This window comes from Zonotrichia leucophrys, chromosome 4 (assembly GCF_028769735.1).
Source record: "Zonotrichia leucophrys gambelii isolate GWCS_2022_RI chromosome 4, RI_Zleu_2.0, whole genome shotgun sequence".
NCBI classification, from domain to species: domain Eukaryota; kingdom Metazoa; phylum Chordata; class Aves; order Passeriformes; family Passerellidae; genus Zonotrichia; species Zonotrichia leucophrys.
The window spans coordinates 52,927,617-52,948,690 of NC_088173.1; the positions used below are offsets into that span (position 1 = coordinate 52,927,617).

The window sequence follows — 21,074 nt, forward strand, 5'->3', positions numbered from 1 at the left end:
GGAAAACTATGATAGTTGAGGAGGAACACATATCCTGAGGAAATGCTCAGGGAGCTGAACTTGTTTAGCCTAGGAAAAGCGATGGCCTTAGTGGGACCTAACTGTGCTGTTCCCATACCTGTAAGGAGGCCCTTGAATATGTGGAGACAAGCACCTTACTGAGGCACATGGTGGGAGGGCAGGAGACAACTGTTATAAATTTAAAGCAGTGAGGTTCGAACTGGATAAAAAGGAAAAAAAATCACTATTGATAACTAAGAATAACTACTGTCTGTTGGAGCAATATTCTCAGAGGTTGTGCCATGTCCATCCTTGAAGGTTTTCAGTATTCAACTGAAAAAAATTACTGGGCAGACTGATCTGAATTGAGTATCAACCCTGCTTTGAGCAGGAGGTTGGATTGGATGAATTATTCTATCATTCTGTGATCGCTTGCACACTTCCTGGCTTTAAACTGAATTCTATTTCTATTGCCTGTACTATGAAGTTTACCTGAAGGAATATCAGTGTCCTTTAATGAACAAATGGAATGTCCATATGAATGGACATTAGTCAGGAAATGGAGACAAAATACACAAAAGAGAATAATTTATTGTGTAATCAAAGTTGTACACTTTCACCCATCCCTGCATTGCCGAAGTATTTTTCCCCTTCCCATCCCATAGAAACATTAGCTTCCCTCCACGTAAAAAAGCAACAGAAGTCAAGTCACATGTCTTCTGTGAGATGTTTAATGCTTCATTTCAGATCGAGGAGCTGCCTGATGGGAAGGGTTATTGGCTGTCAGTGGTTTTGTGCTTTATTCTGTTTCCCTTTGCTTGGACAGGTGGTTGTCTGGTGATGACACAGCTCTCCAACAAATTTGTTCCATGTGAAAAGCTTTTAACTAAGAATGCTTTATACCAGTCTTCTGAGGGCTTTGTTTGTGGGTCAGGCAGCTGCACCATGCCTTGGCATACCCCTCAGCTCAGTGTGTTTTGTAGGCTGTTTTTCATTAGGGTACAGTTAGGACTTGACTTGGGAATTTTAGAATATGAGGTTGGCAGGATTTGGATCTACTTCAGTAGACAACACTTAGTGGTAATGAGGAACTATTATAGCAACTGTATTGTATTATACACTCAAAATGGAAAATATGCTTTGATATGATTGAATCATTGCAGCAATTTAACCTTTTGTCACTTCCACAAACTCTTTACTCCCTGCAATAAAATCTGTCAATTACCCCTATGCATTTTGGTAACAAGATAGATTTTTTAAATTGTTATTAATTTTCATTTTTACAGGAAGAAGTTTGCTGATAGCTTTTAATTCTCAGGAAAAGAGTGAGATAGTTGTAAGTTTATCTAGTATATGAAATGATTTTCTGTACTTTCTATCTTCCCTTTACTAATTACTTCATTGAGTAATGCAATGAGGATATACTCAGGCTTCAGTGATGAATCAGACATCAGAAATCTTGAGTCTTCCTCCCAGGACTCAGCTCACTCTGAGCTTTAGGCTGCTCAGTTTCTCCTGTGTCAATCCATAAGCAATTGTCGCTTATCAACCTCAGTAAAAAATTATATCAATCACACTTCTGGAAACAGCATGAGACATCAGACAAGCAATGTCATTGTGGTAGAGTTACAGTTACTGTGCATATCATCTTTTATACATTCTACCACTTCATCACTTATGGCAGCCATAGCCAGAAAATGAGCAGAGTTTTTTGCTGAGCTGTCTGCAGTAATGTAATATACTTTTCCTGGGTGATGACAGCTAATTTAAAACTCAAACTTAATTAGTTAAGGCTATTCCTTTTGGTATGAACTGCTGTAGTTTTGCTAGAGCTGCATGTTTTCCAGGCCTGGTGATCCTACTGTTCTGAAGATTTTTGAGTAACCCCCTTGCTGTCTCCAAATTGTGCTTTGAACAATGCGATTCACATTTGCCACATCAGCTTAATTCTCCTTTTACTTAGTTCAAGCCCTCAAGTTATGAGAAATGAGAAAAGTTGGCTGTATGTATACTTTGTTGCAGAGCTCTCTGGTCCTGCTTTAAGTGAAGATGAGTTTGTCAATGTGCTGTGGGACAGGTTTCAACGCTTAAAGTCCTTGTGCTCAGGGCAAGGACTGCAGGAGGTCTGAGTTGATCAGCCCAAATTCCTTCTCTGCAGAGGAATCCTTCACATTCAAAGGGTTCTCTTGTACCTAAAGGGAAAGAAGTAACTCATAAAACTTTGTCTCAGATTGCTGAGGACTGTTTTGACTCCATTTAAATTGCACACTAAGAGTGCAACTTGGTGATTGTGGGAAGCTGGTTCATGGTCAGTTGAAGAAAAATTAAATTGTTGGTATATGTACTGTGTTATTACTAAGGACACACTTTGCTATTCAGGTTTGAGGTAATCTCAGCTGAAAATTAGTCTTCAAATTGATCTTCACAATAATACTCTTCACATCTGGATTCCTAGGTACAAAGACCTGGTGCAGTCTTGAAGCAAATGTAGGATATTGAGGAGGTTTTTTCAAAACCATCACTTGAACTGTAAGATATCTCTCAGAGATTAATGTTGCTTCTTCTGTGCTCTGAGTGTGTTGGTGTTTTATTAAACACTGAGACAACAATCTGTCAAACTAAGCTTTCAAACTGTGCAAGGAAGGAGTAACCATATGGTTAGGCATTTGTTTTCTGCATTGAACTACCTCACATTAATATAAGCAAGAAGAGGAAAAAAATTATGAAGCCTTTATTACAAATAAACCAAAACTGTATAATATTTGCTGCTCTAAGCTTATAAAATAGCTGGGTTCTGCTGGAACCAATTGTTCATCTGTGAGAGCAAGCCCCTGAAATGGAAGGGGCAGGAGAAAGGGGCGCTGGTGAAAGCCTCCTTGGTGTTTAACCAACAGACTCTATGATTCAGACTCAGGTGCTAGGTTTGAATATAATTTGTGATACCTAATCAGGGTAACTGCATACACATATCAATAAATACTGTTGGTTAATTCCTGCATCAGCTGCCCAGCCTCAGGGTCAGCTAGCACCTCTCATTTAGAAATATGGTGTGGTCTTTTTTAAATACTTCCAAGTGTTGAAGTGTCTGCTATGTCTTGTCTTCTGTGCTTTGATTAGAAGAAGGACCCAAAAAAAAAATTAAAAGGCTCAATAAAAGTCACTGTCAGCACTTAGACTTATGTGAAAATTTTTGAGTTTGTGCCATTTTAATTCAGAGATACTTATGCAAAATCCATTGGAGTTCTCCTGGTGTGATCATCAGCAAAAGAATCACTGTGCTCTCCGCCCCTAAATTTTCTGTTACAGTTGTGTCTATGTCATAAAAGAGGTCTTTCTGTGCCATTCTATACCTAGTTGATATTACTGACTATGCAAGTGAGTTCAGTAAGTGAATTAAAATTTTATATTTGGTTGTTGTGTTAAATTTAGGGAAATAGACTTTGTTCTGGGATGCATCCAGGTTATTTGAGAATCTGTCCTGGCAGTTTATTTTAGAAAAGAGGTAATTTAATTCCCTTAGAGATTGTTAGCCTGGGAATTGTATCATCTGTGCTAAATCAGTTGAGTTATTGAAGTTATACATTCCATTAGTAATGCTTGTGCACTTCCAAGGGAAATTGTATTTCTTTTCAGTTTGATATGCCAAACATAAGTTTGCCTGGTGATAATTAAATACTCTTCTGTGCTTTAACACCTGCACTAGGGCAAGTTTAAGCTCAATGATGATACTTTGTTGTCTGGTACGTTAAAGGTGTTATCACAGGTAGTAGTGACCATCTTCCATGTCTAAAATTGCAAAGATCACTCTGAAATCTGCACAAATGATAACAAAAAGAGTGAGCTGGAACAGAGCTGTTTTCAAAATGGCAATTCTGATGTGGTGTGTTGCTCTTTATTGCCAATCTGAAATGCTGCAGCAGGTTTTCAGGAGTGAATCAAGTTAACATTGATGCAATGAAACCAGATATTCTTTAACCTAGATTTACTGCATTCCTGTGATTGGTACTGTGAATGGCAAAATAGCCCCCACACACAGATTACATTCTTTAATGTAAATGCTTCTGAAAGCTTTGAAATTCAGTGAATAAGAGCTAGAAAAGTCAAGTTTGCAGTAACAGGGTTAAATTTCTAGATTGACAGAAGGGGATTTGCAGTGTGAGAGCCTATTTACATGCTGAATGCAGTGGGGAAATAGTTGATAGTAGTTTCTTAAAGGCATCCTTAGTCCTAGCAGCACTTTGAATGTTTTTCAGGTAAGCAGATTATGAGACATTCTACATGGACCAACATTTGCATTTTTTTAACTTCAGGAGAATTTCTACTAAATTCAGGCTTAGCTTAATCTTGAATTAAACCTAGTTTACTTTAGCTCCAAGCTGTAGAGTTACTTGGTCTCCTGGCTTCTATTCCAAGTGGAAATGGCATTGACCTTAAGCCATTTAAACCATGGACAATTCTGTCTGGCATGGAAGAGTGTGGGGTCAAAGAGGAGACAGGAGATGCCAGGATCTGGCTTTCAGTTCCTTCATTTCTGTAGGGATTTTGAAGAGTGAGGAATGCTGGGAGCATGTGCAAGAGCTGCCTTTGGGACTTAGAACTCTGTTTTGTGAGTGCCATCTGAAAGATGGGATGGGAGTGCAGTTTGGAGGGACTGGCCCACGTTGTTCACTCCAAAGAGCACAACTCCATGAGTGCTGTTATTGTCTTTGGCTCAAGCCAACATTGCAGGTAATTGAGAATTTAAATATATGAAAATTGGTAAGTTACTAAGCAGTTCTGAGCAAATTGAGGGCTCGGTCCTGTTCTCATTCCAGTCAATGAAAACAGTGATATTAAATTATGTGGCTTAATCTCTGAACAGATGGCAAAACTCTTGGCCTGTCTGTGTGAGAGTGTGGGTGCACAGTACCCAAAAGTGCCTGCTCTGGACTTACTGTCCTATAGGCAGGCTACACTCATTCCTCACGGAACTGTTTTGTACAAGTTACCTGCAAGACACTTTCAAACCAGCTACAAACATTTTTTGCACAGAATGGTTTTTGCTGAGCGTTAAGATTATGTATTCAGTTGATGTGTGATGAACTTATGAGTTGCAAATCTGTGCTCAAGGTTATGAACTCCCAAATTGCTCCTGCAGGTAAGTCCTATACTACCCTGCACTAGGTTTACAGGGAAGATGTGTTCATTGCATAAATTTGTTTCTGTCCTGTAAATTCAGAAACTTAACTTTTGCACATTAGCTCTTCTTGCTTTGTGTAGGCAAGACCATAATTACATTTTAAAGCATGAATTGTCTAGAACGACAAATCAGCATTGTGGTTGTAGGAGACTGTTGAACTAATTGTCATTAACTAATTAAATTATTCATATCCAAGAGGATGAAAGAAAAACTGCTAAATTGGTCAATATTAATCATCTGTTTCTTCTTTCTGAGCAGGCAGGAGAGAAGCATTATCACCCAACCTGCGCACGATGTGTCAGGTGCAATCAGATGTTTGCAGAAGGAGAAGAAATGTATCTTCAAGGTAAACCAAACAATCAAAAAATAAAACAGTTACACTTGGCTCTCTTGCCCACACCATAGGCTTGCACAGGAGAAATTCAGTATTACAGAAGGAGTTGTGCAATAAGGTATGCAATGGGAAAAAAAAGTCATTTAACATAAATATGAGCTGAAATCCTTCATGTGTAGCAACTTCTAGCTCTACTAAAATGATCAAACAAAACTGCTTACATGGTTAAATACAGGGGGAAACACCAGAAAAAATAAAGGCTTCTGTATATGTCTTTGACTGGCAGTATCTTTTCAAAGGAAAACAGAAAGAAACTCAGTAGGATGTGGGACTGCGCGGCTGGTGTATTATCCTAAAATCACATGCCTGCCCAGAACTGTGTTTACAACTTCTCAATTGTCCATGGTTTTCTAGAAGTATACTTGGAAAATTTTCCTTAAGCTGGAAAAGTTATACTTTATTTAGAACACAGCAGTGGTCTCAGTAAGATCTAATTATGGTTTAGTATTTTATTTTAAATGACACTTTCATTGTCACTTTGGTTTGCAACAAGAGCTAGCTCATTAAAGGACACAGTGATACTTGTCTATGCTCATGAATTTTCTGTCAGGAGCCAGAAAATGCTGCAGTTCTTCCACTTGAAAAGGATCTTAGCTGTGCTAAAACCTCATAATTAATCAATGCTTTTAAAAAGTACATCAAACTACAAATTTGCTTCTAGATTTCAAACGTTCTGAAAGATGTTTGCAAGTCAATCTTCTTTTTAAGTTCCATTTGTTGTAAGGGCGGATATTTGTTAGGTTTTGTTCTGATTATTTGTTCAAATAATAGCAAGGTATGCTCAGGTTCTCTTAATTTAGATCCATTTTACTGTATTTTCTGTTGCATGGAATGTTTAGACCAGCTCGCTGTCATACCCTTTTTGTCTTCACATGTAGAGCAGTTTCCATCAGAAACTGGTGTTAATGCCATGAAAGATCTATAATCAGTTATTTGGACTGTCTGACCTGTTAAGTAATAAAAAAAAGTTGGCGCTCAGGGTTTTATAATGTGTCCTTCATCCTCTTAATAAACTAATGTAAAGTTTTAGGTGTTGCATGTTCCTTAACAGAAATCTTCAGTGGTCATCCAACAGGCAGCTTTTGGGTGAAAGGACATTTTTTATTCAGTGTTAAAACGTTTCCCAGACAGTGTTACTTGGCTAGAGACAGGAGTGGGTAAAAAAAAATCTAAATGCTTCTTAAATCCATTGGGATAATTTGAAGCAATTTGTGGGACAAATGATGGAAACTCAAATCCACGTGTAAGTGGAAGAGAACTTAGCATTAAATTTAAAGGTGCTATAAAAATGTTTCTTAGTTGTTCAGTAACAAAAAATCCCAGTAACTTAGTAAACATAATTTATCTGGTCTGTTCTTATAGGTACTCTTTTACTGCAAGAGTTTGGGTTCATCTGAGTTATTTTTGTGAAATAAATTCTAATGATCTCCATCTGTCTTCTGGGAAATAGATTCTGTTTCCATCTTGTTTCCAAAATCCACTAGTTAGGAAACTATCAAACTGCTGTGAAAACAAAGCATTTCCAATAACTCTCCTTGATACTCCCCACCCAGTATAAACATTAAGTATTTATTATGCAGAGGTTCTCAGATTCCAGTTTAGTCAGGCAGAAGTTGTAGTGCACTCACATTGTTCACCTCTGGAGCTTTAATCTGTGGTGTGTCTGAGCTCAGACTGGCAAAAACATAAAGGTTTCTTCTTACTATTAAGACTTGCAAATAATTATTTTATTTTAAATCATTATGCACATTCCATTTCTACTGAACACTATTTTAAGCATCATGTTCAACTTTTTGAAATAGTTTTTTCCTTTGTGGCTAGTGCAAAACTATTCAAGTTTCTGTCTCACACTCATTGTTTACTTTCATTAAGATGCTCATTTCAATACCTGTATGCAAGAAAGAATTGGTTCATTTGGTATCTCCTGCTTCCTCCATGATGGACATTCTCCTGAGTTTATGCAGTTCCTTAGTAGCTAGAAGTGTACTTGGACAAACATGTGGGAAGAACAAGATTGGAGCAGTGAATAAATGATAGACTGGATTTGCAGCTAGAATTACATAGCACAATGCTGTGTACAGTTCCATCCCACCACGGCATGCTGTGTATGAGCCAAGCCTACTACTACAAGAATTTGTATTACAGGAGTGTAGGAAATTCTTACTATATATAAAGACAAAATTTACCATGAAACAGAGGCAAAGCCCATCTGGACACAACCCTGCCTGCTGTAATGGGACCTCCTTGAGCAGGAGGTTGGACTGATGGAGCTCCAGAGATCCCATATCACACTCCTTAGGAATCAGATTGTGATGTTATCTGCCATATTGAGGTACATGTAGCTTTCTGAAGTCTTTTAAATGTCTGTGATGAGGCTCAATGGGATTGAGGGGCTGTCCTCTTGACCTCTGAAAGTGTCCTGCACTAGCAGGGGAATTAGTAAGTAACCTATGTCTTATAAAACCTTTTTGGAGGGTTTAATAAGGTTCTTATTTTCAACTTTTTTAAGGTTGTTGTGGAACTGAATTAAGCAGAATTTTAAATTTACTTTGCAGGAACATCCATTTGGCATCCAGTTTGTAGACAGGCTGCAAAGGCTGAAGAAAAAAACAAGGTAAAAACCTGTATTTTTTTACCCAATGTTATTTGATTGCCATATTATTCTTATTATTCTCTATCTTTTTTTTTTAAATTATTTTTTTTTATTTTTTTTACGGCAGGCGTGAATGGGAGGGTTTGGAAAATTTTCCCTACTGTAATTTTAAATCTTAAATAATGGGAATCCAGTTTGCTAATGAAATGTAATCATGTAATATAAGTACTCTACTTTTAATCAGTGATTAAAGCTATAGACAAAGGAGAATGTTGGCCTAAGAGTTTACATATACATAAACTCTTAGCTCATATATATTTATATATATATAAGCTGAATAAGTAAAAATGTGAAAACATGAATAAGAAAAACTTCTGTCTGATTATGATGTTATCAGTTCATGACCTCTTCTCTTCTCATGTGGCTCTGAATTTAAAAGATCAGAGGACTTTAACTTTATTTGTTTTTCCAAAAAAAAATTTCCTTGGAGTTTCTGTTTCATTACTTTTTTTCTAAAATGTTGGCAAGCCAGCCACAATTTAATTTAATCCCTGGCTTTAAGTACCTCCTTAAGTTGGATGATTGTGCACCTCTCTGTGTGCAAAGGGAAAAGGGGGGGAATTCTGGCAGAAGATTAGCAGATGAATAAGCTGTCCCTAGGAATGAAGAATTAATGATCCTTCTGAAGTGGTGGGAATAAGTTACAACTGTCTCATTTAATGTAGAGGCCAAGTGTGGGTTTTTCACTTCTGATGTTCTCCGATGCTCCACTTGTTACCCTTGGTATCCTTGTTCAAAAAAGCTCTGCTTTGGTTCAGGTCTTGGAGGAAGGCGCATGGGACAAGTCAGAACAGCAGGCAGCATCCATAAAAAGATTGTTAAATCTGGTGTGTCAGAAGTCCAACTTTGACTAAATTACAGCTTGAAAAAAACCCAACCTTGTTTGGGCTTTACCCTAAAGGATCTTTGCTGTAGTTTTTGTACCCATGTGTTGAGAAGTGATTGCTTGGTGTTGTTTATGACAGGCCCTGAATATCAAATAATTTTCCTGAGCGTAGCAGTTTTTCTTTTTCCTGGAGTTTTTCCTATTTTCTGATCTTTATGTTCACTATTGAAAAAATAAAACCAGAAGGAGGGATGCCATTTTTAAGAGAGTAATAATGAACTTTTCAACATAACTTGTACAGTCTGGAATGAGATCTACTGCTTGAGAAATTTACTGGTCGACCTTGCAGTTTTTTGTTTTTGAGTTATCTGCCTATATATAGATATATGAACAGCATGTAATTAAAGTAGGTGATAAAAGCAAGAGGAGAAAGTGGCAGCATGCTCCAAAACTTTGGAGATGGAGTGGAGGGAAAAAGAAGTTGTGAAAGGGAGTGACAGCATAAAGAAAGATGATGGAAGAGTGAGATTTTAAGCAGAAGGGAGGATGCTTTAAAAGACAGGAGAAATCAAAGCAGCAAGGGAAAGTAAGGTTTATAAAAAGGCATATAGGGAAAAGAGGTTGGTGGAAGAAGAAAAATGTGTAGTACAGAAAATGAACTAACAGAGGCAATAGAGTCAACAAAGGTGTGAGGTTTTATTGAAAAATCTGGGAGGTGATGTGGAGCAGGCATGGATGGGGATGCTAAAAGGGGATCATGAAGAGAATAAAGAATATGTGTGAGATGTGGCATGTCTCATATCCAGTTATTTAGCCACGAGTATCTTTCAAGTCCTTCTTCTCCCTTCACCACGCAGTTTGTGGAGGTGCTACTCCACAAGGAATCTCCACAGTAGATTCCCCTGCCAGGTGCAGGACCTTGCCCTTGGCCTTGTTGAATTTCATGAGGTTTGCATGGCCCCACTTCCCAAGCTTATCGGGATCCCTGTGGATGGCATCCCTTCCCTCCAGCGTGTTGTCCCCACCACAGGGCTGGCTGTCATCTGTAGGTTTGCCAGGGATGTGCTCAATCCCCCTGTCTGGTCATGGAGGGAGATATTTAGCATTCCTGCTCCCTGTAAGGACCCTTGAAGAGCGGCACCTGTTACTGGTTTCCACTTGGGCAGTCCAAAGAGGTTACTGGAAATGTGCAAGGCTCATGCTGGGACCTCCAGTGACATTGGTGCCAATGGAAAGCCATGATTGGGCTCTTCCGAGGGGTGTCAGGAAAAAAGGACTCACCTCTTGTCTGTCCTTGGAATGACCCAGAGCTCCAAGAGAACCTGTGGAGGTCATTTTGTCCAACCCCTCTGCTCAAGCTTGGCTGCCTTGGGGCCAGATGCCCATGACCATGCTCAGGACACAGAAAGAAACCCTAAAGCTTTATCTGAGAATCCAGAACTGTTATTTGACTTTAACGGATTCAAAACATTGGAATAATGTAATTTTCTAAAGTTATTTTTCTCTTCTGCATTGAGTCCTGTAGGGACCTCATGACCTCATGAAAGAGAAATATGGTTTGTGCATGACATCAGTGTTTCAGTGACACTTTCATGTCATTTACACAAGTTCTGGAAAACTGAAAAGTGCTTTAATTATGCAGAAGAGATGTTTAATTATACTGTCTTAAATGATCCTTTTCCATGTTTCGCTGTGAGTAAATGGCATGGCAGTGTGACCTATCCAGTCACATTGTAGAATGGTTTGATGGCATAAATTTGGAGTAAAAATGTTGCCGCTGTATTGTCTTTTAATTGTCTCTGAGAGTCCCCAAAGGCTGTCCTGCCACCCCAGAAATGCTCTGGGCCATTTTGTTCTGAAGAAGGGATAAGAAAGACGTGTAAAACAATTCCTGCACTTTTAAAAGGTTAAATTGATTGTTAGCAAATGTTCTTTTATTTTTCATTCCATATATTGAGCTCTCTATAATATGTCATTTTTGAGTGGTAGAGATTGAATTAAATTAAATGTCTTGTATGCTTTTTTTGAAATAACTGTTACATTATCTTTGACTCTCCTGTATTTCCTATCTATTTCACTTCTCCTGCCATAGGAAATTAGGACTTCCTCTGAGAGTATTATTTCTGTACCTGCTTCAAGTACATCAGGTTCCCCAAGCCGTGTGATCTATGTGAGTATTTCCCAGTGAAATTTGCTCTGTGGGATGGGAAAGCCTCGTGCTTCCTCCTAAAATGTAGCACTTTATATGGAAAGCTACTGCCTCTAAACCACTGCAGTTGGTGATTCCTCTAAAATGGAATTATTTTCTCAAGTTTAAAATATTTGAGTACTGCATTTAATGTTACAGAATTCTGGCATTTTCCTCCTATATTTTGTGGTGTATTTGTAGCACTTACACTACAGCTAAAGCTGGCTTATACCAAAGCATGCAGAATACCACAGTTCTTTCTGAAAAAAAAAAAGTTTAAGTAAAGAGTACAGCCCACAGGTAGATTACAAGCTTAGATTTGAACACAACTTGTTTAAATTGAGCTCCTGAGCCTGTATCTGATTGCTTATGGGAACTCTCATGTGTGTGATTGCAGGACTCTGCCCATGCCAAATGCCAGTCCCTCACTCAGAGGACCTTTGATGTGTTTATGGTTTATGAAACACTCTGAAAAGCTCATTGAGACAATTTAAAATAACAAGTATAATAAAATCTTAGGGTTTTTCTTTTTTTCAATACAAGATCAAAATTTCTGTAGTGTAGTGTTCATGGCCAAATTCTCAAGGCTACCAGCAATAGATAAAAAATGCAAATGTGGTATGATCCATAGAGATATCTCTTGCAGGACTTAAGCATTTCCAGGGCTTTTCTTTCTCCTGGCCAAGTATCCCTCAGGTGTGCAGGTCATTCTCATCAGTTAGAGCCATATAGTGAGAAATTTGCTGGAGATGCAATTCACTTCCAGAGAAGTTATTATACTAATATTAAGGGCTTTTATTTCCTGCATAGAGACAAGCAAAAGAGTGCTTTGGAAACCAACTTGTCTTTTTTCCTCAAATATGTTATTTTGAATACAATATGCACTTTATCTGAGTACGATTGAACCTGCAGTGGAACAAGTGCCCCTTCTCTAGATGCTTCTCAGTGATTCTGAGTGCTGCTGAATACCAGTGCTACATTACCAGCCAAGAAATGTCATTGTGAAGACAGTTCATTGTGCTGGGAGCCTATTATCATATAAGCATTTTCTTTGGCCAGATGAGCTCTTATTTTCAGGCAGGCACCGTCTCATTGTGTTTTTAAGCATGAGAATTCTCCTAAGATTTATATGTTTTTAGAGACATTTATCTAACTGCAGGATGACACTGTTTTTATTGATGTTTGTGTTAAAACTTTAAACATGCTTCACTGGCTCTTAAAAGTCAAGGATGAGCCTCCATTCTCCTTTTCTGTTTTTGTTTGTTTGTTTGTTTGTTTTTAAAGGCTATCATTAAATCAGTACAACAACCCTGATGTTTTTTACTGTAATATACAGAATATACAGCTGGGACTAGGAAAGAATAAAGTTGTCTAGCAATATGAGTCAGTCAGAAAAAAAGATTGCCCAGAAGAGTGCTAGTTCTTGTTCTATCTGTCCCATCTCTCACTGCTTAATTGTCAAAACTTGATTTTGATTGATTAATCAATCCTATTTTGGCTTTCACAAACAGGAAAGTAAAAAGAATTAAAAACATGTTAGAGACCTCTATATTATCACAATGGTCTCTTGGCTATCTGTTTTTACATGTGTTTTCTGTTACAGGAGTGTTATGACATACAGACATACTCAAGATTTGTCTTGTGTGCTTTTGTGGCAGTTTTTTGCCAAACCTAAATTCTTGCTGCCCCTGAAAGGAAGGTCCCACCCACACATGGCCCTGTCCCTCTCTGGCTGTGCCTTCCCATCCCCTCTTTGCTGCTAATACCAGTGTGCACACAGAGATATGCAGTCAAATTTGAGGCCAGACTGCTAAGCAATAACTTAGGAAAAACCTCCAGACAACCAAAGAGGCAAAAAAAACCCCAAAAACCCCAAGTTGTCTACATGACTTCTAATGCTAGTGTAGAAGGCAGAACAGGGTGGGATGGTGCACACAGGGCAGCATCTTTCAGCAGTAGCATAGATCCAGTCATTAAAGTTGTAGTAAAATTGTACCTTACCAGCTGGTGAGCTCTGTGGAGTCTTTCATGGATAGAAGAGTTTAGAGAAAACAGTTCCATCTTAGGAACTGTGAGTTTGTTGTGGTCAGAGCAGTGCTGACCATCATCAAGGGCACCACCCCATGGCAGGGCAGCTGTGCCTCTGGGCCATGGTGGTGTGGTCACATCAGGAAAGGTGAAAAAAGGGGTTTTTTTGACATAAATAAATCTGCCTCATACAGATGGTTTACTAAAACCATATCACTTCTTCTTCATCTACTGATAACAGAATTTGGTGTCTTCTTGCACTGAGAGAGGACACAGGCCAATGCCTTTTGAAGGTAATGAGCATCTTTTCTTGATCTGTAGGGATGACTTCATTATATCCAGGCTGAAATTTGCCCGACCCCTCAGAGTCCCTAATTAAAAATTTGTTGATTTCTAAATTATGCCATTAAATAAGGTTAAAATAAAAGCCCTGCTTTATAGTTTGCCTTATTTTATTAAGGCAGAATTAGATGCTCCAACCTGTTATATCCAACTGGAGAGCTTACATTAGTTTACATAGCTGTGTTATATGTGCTGTCATACAAGGAATAGAAATCGCACTATATTTTTATGCAGATCATATTCGCAATTATATGTTTGTAAAATTACATATTCCAAATGAAACAGATACTCTATACTTATATTTAGGGTTTTACCAGAACCCTAAATACCAAATTACTGAAGAAATAGCTTGAAGCCTCTCGGCTGTAATTTGAACTCCATTCACATAACTGAATGTCAGTGAAACAAATAAAATAAAAATACAGTCTAGACTCAGTGTTTGAAGAATTGAGTGTTTAGAAAGCAACTGGATCCCTAAGGTGTTTCTTCATCCAAATTTGCCTACATTGTTATATCTCAACTGAAAGGAATTACATAACAAGTTAAGTTTTACTTCTCTGACATCTGAAATCTAAGGGGAAGTTTTACATCTAGATAGAGAGCCAAAATTACTGTAATTCACATTTAAATATTCCCAATTCTGAACTACTTTGGATTCACCAGAATAATGGGCAAAAACTTGGATACATTAACTGAAATCACAGCCTCTTTGGCCTTCCTTGTAGGTATAATTCTGCCCAAAGTATTTCTGGGACAGATGGGACAGACAGATTCTTTACCTTTGCATTACCTGTCTCTGCATCAGAGCTTCTGCTGCCTTCTCAGCAGGGAGGGACTTACTTTTGTTAAGGGGATATTTCATTGCTCTTTAGCTTCTTAAAGGAGCGCCAAAGAGAGTGAGATCTGTAGATGGCTGAAGAATCTTGTACTTGGTTAAAACACATTTTTTCATTAGTTTTGAGGATGGGAATATATGATGGTGATGGCACCTTGGTTGTGCTTTCTTATTTAAGAGTAATCTTCCTTCTTTTCGTGCAGTTTATGTTTGCACAAATTCATGCATTTTTTTTAGAAAAAGGGGTATTTGGAAGTTGTCAGACTAAATTTTTCCTGGATTATTAACCTGATAGAAAACTTCCCTGGAAAATCTATTGAACTTTTCTTAGCTCATACTAAGAAAAAACAGAATTATGGCACACATAAATCCTGGATACTTTTGTATTTTTGCATGTGGAAAACATTATTACAGTTTTATAGATGATCATGCTGAGATTTTTCAGAGCACAGCAAGATTCACTCATTTTGTTGCCAACAAAGAGCTTATCCTTCTGCAAAGCTTGAAGTGGGAATGAGACCATTATGCTGCCCATTTCTCCACTCTCAGTGTGGCCAACTTGTCATCATATCTAAAACACAGTATGTGCTGGAGACAGTTTTGGTGCATTTATCCTAAGGGTAATCTGTGCAAATGTGGCAGCTTGGTAATAAATTATTCTTTTGGAATACGTGTAGTAGATGGAGAACAGGGACCAGCAGAGTCCTTTCCCTCTGTTGGTTGTGTGAGCCTCATGAGAGGATTGGAACTTTACTTGAGTGGCATCTGTGATCTCCCTCCATGGTGCAAATCCATCATCTGCTGGTTTGTGACCCATAATTAAGGGCTGTTCAGACACAGTCAGGAATGGAGGTGAAGCTGTGGGACACAACTGAATGGGAGAGATCAAAGAGCTGATTAATGCTTTTCAGCATCTGGAGAGTAAGTTCTGGAAATACATACTTGATTATTCACTACTGCTTACAGCAGGGTAATTCTGCACACCAAAACCACTTCAAAATTTAGTGTGTTTTGTCTAAAAAAAAGACTACAATATCCGTCCCCTATATCTATTTGTGCATCCAGGAGTAAGTGGGATTATAACCAGGGAATTGGAATGATGCCATGCTACTCCTGTTAGCCAAATGCCAGTGACAAGGTAAAGGCAACAGTATATAAAAGAAAACAGCATTGATATTTAGCACAGTGTAGTAAATACAAGAGATTTAAATGTTCACAAACAAAAAAAAGTGATTTATTATGATTATGACTTTCCTACCTACATTTATCTTTCCTTGTCTGATTGCATCCTGCACATATTCTTTCTTATTCTCACTGCTTTCTTTCCTCCTTTTCTTAGGCAAAGCTTGGAGATGAAATTCTTGACTACAGGGACTTGGCTGCTCTTCCTAAAAATAAAGCCATCTATAACATTGACCGCCCAGATATGATCTCCTATTCTCCATATATCAGTTACTCTTCAGATGACAGGCATAGTTACGGGGAGGTACTGAAACATGGGTATTTTTTCACTCTGAGTTTCAGGTTTTATGTGCATCATTGAACATGTTGCTAAAGACTATTAACATGTGCATAGCAGGTTTTTTTTTTTTAATGTAACTTTTATAGCTCTAGTTAATTGAGTCATGCCATCCATTCATTCCCAATGACTTCTAAAAAAAAAAAAAGAGAATAACAACCAAACCCAAGATGTTAATTTCTGTTATTTTCATTTTTTAGTTTGTAGAAATTAAAACATTGCTTTCTGTGATCATTTTTTAAAGATATGACATGTAATTAAAATATTTTTCCATGGGAGTAGTTCTGCATGTGGTAGGAAACAAGAGCCATTGGTAATTATAATGCAAAAACGAGAAGCAAAGCCAAATGTCTTTCATGATTTTTGTTTTTAAACAAAGTGTACCATGTTATTTTGGTAACAAAACAATGGTATCACTTTCCTGTGTACAAATTTCTTTCAACTGTCCCTTACTTAACTTCATCCTCATGTCATGCATGCACTTCAGCCTTTTCATATGCAGAGCTAATATGATACAGTTTGTGCTAATGAAATCTAATTTGACACAATACTAACATACTAATAACTAATACTAAGTCTGGGCTTTGTGAAACATACTTGTATATAACTCCTGTCATGCAAGTTAGCTTTTCTTCTCTGAATGTACCTGCATTTCATTTGACTTTCTGATTGCTTTTCTACTTTAAGCTAAATTTTTACAAATTAAACCTTTACAATATGTTAGATATGAGCAATATACATACAGTGTAGCATAGAAGTCTGCTTTGTTCTCCTCAGGTGTCAGTAAATGAGAAGAAATATATGCAATAGTTAATGGTCATGATATTTATAAAAGCCCTAGTCATGCTGTCACTTGCACCTTTTACACCGAATCAGTACCACTAAGGTCTCAGTACCACTGTCAGGTGAAGTGCAGTTCCTATGTTGGATTTTGCAGACTTTCTTCCAAGCCCTCTCTGCACAGTGCTGAACTATGATAGCTCCATTGTAAAGCATTCAAAAATAATTAAATTGTATTTGGTAAAGAGTTTAAATGGTATTCAGGTTTCTGATTTCACAAAATGGAAAGCTGCTGCCTCACCCTGAACCTGTCAAGCATAATCACTTCCTTTCCATGCTGCTGATGGCTGTGGCCCTCCTCAAGTGCCTGGTGACATCCAGGCTTGGCAGAGGTGCACAGACCAAACATGGACAGTGTTTGCAATCCAACATATTTCCTGGTGCTCCAACTATTTATTATCCTTGATATTACCAGGGGGAAAAAAAAAATCCTGTCTCCCAAATTTCAGCATCCTGGCTTCTTACCTGCAGCTGCAATACTTTCAGTCTATTTGCTCACCTAACCAAACATAGTGTTTGATTTGGAAAAAAAAAATGAGCAGCAGATTGTCAAATTACATTATGTTTAATTGAAAATAAATAGTATTTATTTTCAATTAAATATCACATAATTTGTATTTAGCAGGTATTTTTCTTTCCCTTAAAACTGTCAGTTCTAGTCCTAATTTTGGAGGTCCTCCAGTGCAGATTTAATTAGGGTTTGTGTGTAGTTTCAGGCATTTTAACTGGGAGTAATCTATTGCCCTTCTCTGTGCCACAGGACTGGCCTCAGCATACCCCAGGATTCTATAGTAGAGAAATCACTCAAAGACAAATATGAAGTTATTTATATATTAGTTCTTATGTACTTAATTCAAAACAGATAATAAAAAAAATTGCCCTAACTTAATTGACAGGTGTTTTTCCTAACTGTATCATGTGTTATACATGAGTAGTGATATTTTGAGAGTAATTTTTCTCACAAGTAACATCATGCATGAATTTGTATCACTAATTTGTTGTGTGTTGCTGTTTGCAGTCACCTCAGTTGCTCTCTCCAACACCTACTGAGGTAATCCCCCGTGCCTTTGTTCTCCTCTTCTGACCCATTTTGTGATGCATAACCTGGTCATATTAATAACCAGCAGTGTCTGAAATGTGGGGTTTGCCCCTTGCCTCTACAGTGCATGGGGTTTACAATTTATGATTTTCAGAGTGTTACTTGTGTTCAGTATGTGCTCTGCTTCTGGATTGTCATCTGTATGCATCTGTCTCCACTATCATCCATGTTTCTGCTTTCCAAAATAAAGGTTGTATGGTGGTCACTTCTTCAAACTCTACTGAATAAATTATATTGGGAAATATGATTTATGTTCACATTTAAAGCTGCCAGTGTGAGCTGATTCAAATTAGTGCTCGGCATAGATTTCTCTTCTTTTATTATTCTCATTTTTTTATTCCACAAATAGTTAAATTACTTATACTATTTGTGTGCACCTACTTTTAAATCATTTGCACATACCTGAACTTCTAGGTCTGTGTATTTTGATGTTCATTAATTAAGTTAGTTGTTGTTTCAAGAAACATCACTTTGGAAGCAGTGAAAGCATTTAATGTATTTTCCCAGATAGTAAATTCAATTCCATATCATGGGTCTGGCTATTTTCTCCATTATCCCAGTTTCATGCACTGCAAAATTTTGATAATCGTGGAGAATTAAGGACTTTAGGAACTGGTTAACAGAGAAGTTAACCAGTAGAGATGTAATTTTTTTGATAATTTAAAAATAAAAGCATGTTTCATGTTATATTTGGTGACAAGGACTAGGTTTGACTGTTCCTTACAGAGACACAAGGTACACAAAGGTAAGGACTGAAACAATATGAAAACTTGATGTTTTGTAAGATTATAACAATATCCTTTAAATTCAATTACCAAACTGCCAATATTAAGTTCCAGAAGAGATACTGGTGTGGAGGTTGGGACTGCCATGATTTGTGTATACTCCCATGTTACCCAGCTTCTCTGTGCTTGCTGTCTCTTTTTAAGGAATCTGTGATCAGGTGCTTGGGCATCATCATCATCTGCAAACTTATCACCATTTTTGTTGCAGGGATTTTTTGTTAGAGGAGAGTTCCACTGTGTCATACAATTGGACGCATCACAGACCATTAGCTGACACTCATATGGTATTTAAATATTACAAGACTTGTAGAGCCATTGCAATACTGCTTGTAATTCTCTCCACAAAGCTTAGAGTGGGTATTACACCATGTGGGTACAGTGGGAAGGAAACATAGCGAGCTGGATGTTGAGAGGAGTTGGTGGCAGAATTCCTACAGGACACTGCACGCTTGGGAAGGCATCAGTTGTTCTTTGCTTTTTGTAAAACTACTTCTGAACTGGATGTTAAAGCAATAATGCTGCTGGCCACTATACTAAGCTGATTTTCCCCTTTTGAAAATGTGGCTGGTAGTTCTGGGGTGACGTTGAAGGGACGGAGCATATCTTGTCCGCAGGATAAACCTGAAGATATGAGAATATTGTACATCTCTGTAGAGTCAAGGATAGTCCCAGAGAAGCCAAATTTACTACATTAATCTAAAGATGAATGTATGGACATAATTAAGTTGTTCTGATACGAGTTTGGGAGATGATGGTAGGGCTAATAGGATGTATAGTTTGTTTAAATGATGAATGATCCAGTGGGAATCACACAGATTCCTAAAGGCATCCCCATATTCATGATAAGAGACTGGCACTTGATACAGTATAGGATATCTTCACTCTTTTCTGCTGGAACAGGAGAGGGGAAGCATTTTTTTGAGTATGACTTTCCATAAAAGAGCATCTGCAGATTACATTTATTTGTTTCAATGAACTTAAGCCAATTCTCATGTGTTTTAAAAAAGGGGAAATTTGAATTTTCTTTTACAGTAAGTTTACACAAGTCACTTCCCCATCTATTTCACTCAGTAGTGCTTTTACTGTTAGGAAGACTCTACTTGCAAGTTGCAGTTGCAGTTTAACTAACTGTTGAAAAATCAGAGGCTTGGAGGGTGTGTACGTGGTTTTGACTGGTGGAAACTGAGGATTTAGTGGGAATTGGATTGCATGAATGGCTCTGCACAATGGTGCAGTATTAATGCTGATGTGTTTATGTTGGGTTTCTTAGGCTAATGATCATGTTACAGTGTGGCACACTGGGCAATTTATACACAATCAGTTTCATGATGTAGTGAAACCAGCAAATGCTGATTTTTGTGTTGTCTGCAACCATTTGCATCTATTCATATGGGTAAAAAGTGACCATAATGCTGTCATGCTGACCTGAGCTCATCTTCCACCCAATTTCATTTGTTCAGGAAATTACACTGTCCTGAAACAACACTTTTACAGCTCTTTTCAAATTAAATTGTAATTTTAAATTTATGTCTGTGCTGACTTTTCTGGCAACATGACCATTCTCTGGTACTTGGCAGAGCTCTTTCAGTCACTCTGCAGGTGGAGGTGCTGAAAGCCACCTCATTTCATTAGGATTTCATGGAATCTTAGGACAGCATTGACTCCCATCTACACAGCACAGAAACACATAAGGTGGCATATTCTGCCTGTTTGAGAAGTTGCTTCTCTTCCCTAATAACATGTGTTTTCTCTTTTCCTCCAAGGGCGACCAAGATGACAGATCTTTCAAGCAGTACAGGACATCAAGTCCTAGCTCTGCTGGCTCCCTGGGCTATGGTCGGTACACCCCCACCTCCCATTCTCCTCAGCATTACAGCAGACCAGGTAAAAGCAACCTTACTTATTCTCTAGATTTTTCCATTACTTTGTATTATGTTGTAAGTAGAATTGACTTCAGCAGTCAGAGATTCAAGGTGGAATAGCAGTTCCTTGCAGGGATTTATTTACAGTGAAAAGCCAGTTCCATGGGAAGAAAGGAAACAAGTGCTTCAGGAATGTGCATCCAAGAAAACAAAACCAGGCATTTACAAAAAATTGATTCTGTGTAGACACAAGATAGGAGGATTTAAGGGACTTAATCTCATCCTGCTTGAAGATGTACACTCATTCCACAGTTCTTCCAAGCTGTGGCACAGTAACAGTGAGTGCACAGAACCCAGGAGGGAGATCAAGTGACCTTGTGTTACATTCTTGTACCACAGGGTCATGGTTCATGTCCCCTCTCCACAGTGCAAGAGCTGGAGGAATGACCAGTTCTGATGGCTGAATTTTGAAGGCCAAGTTGCTTTAGCTGAGAAGTTTACAAAGTGTTTTTTGCAGCTTTGAG

At 38.0% G+C, this 21,074-nt stretch overlaps 1 protein-coding gene across 7 annotated transcripts in view; it reads left to right on the forward strand.

Moving 5' to 3' along the window:
- Window positions 1–21,074, forward strand: part of ABLIM2 (actin binding LIM protein family member 2) — a 129,258-nt gene that overhangs the window by 74,162 nt on the left and 34,022 nt on the right. For 4 of the 7 annotated variants that reach the window (XM_064711712.1, XM_064711714.1, XM_064711716.1 and 1 more), the window contains exons 7-12: window positions 5,438–5,525; window positions 8,129–8,187; window positions 11,145–11,222; window positions 15,785–15,931; window positions 17,823–17,855; window positions 20,452–20,572. In XM_064711712.1, coding sequence (XP_064567782.1) covers window positions 5,438–5,525; window positions 8,129–8,187; window positions 11,145–11,222; window positions 15,785–15,931; window positions 17,823–17,855; window positions 20,452–20,572 — 526 coding nt within the window. The remainder of the gene's footprint in view (window positions 1–5,437; window positions 5,526–8,128; window positions 8,188–11,144; window positions 11,223–15,784; window positions 15,932–17,822; window positions 17,856–20,451; window positions 20,573–21,074) is intronic. The other 3 variants (XM_064711715.1, XM_064711717.1, XM_064711718.1) reach the window with 2 other exon arrangements.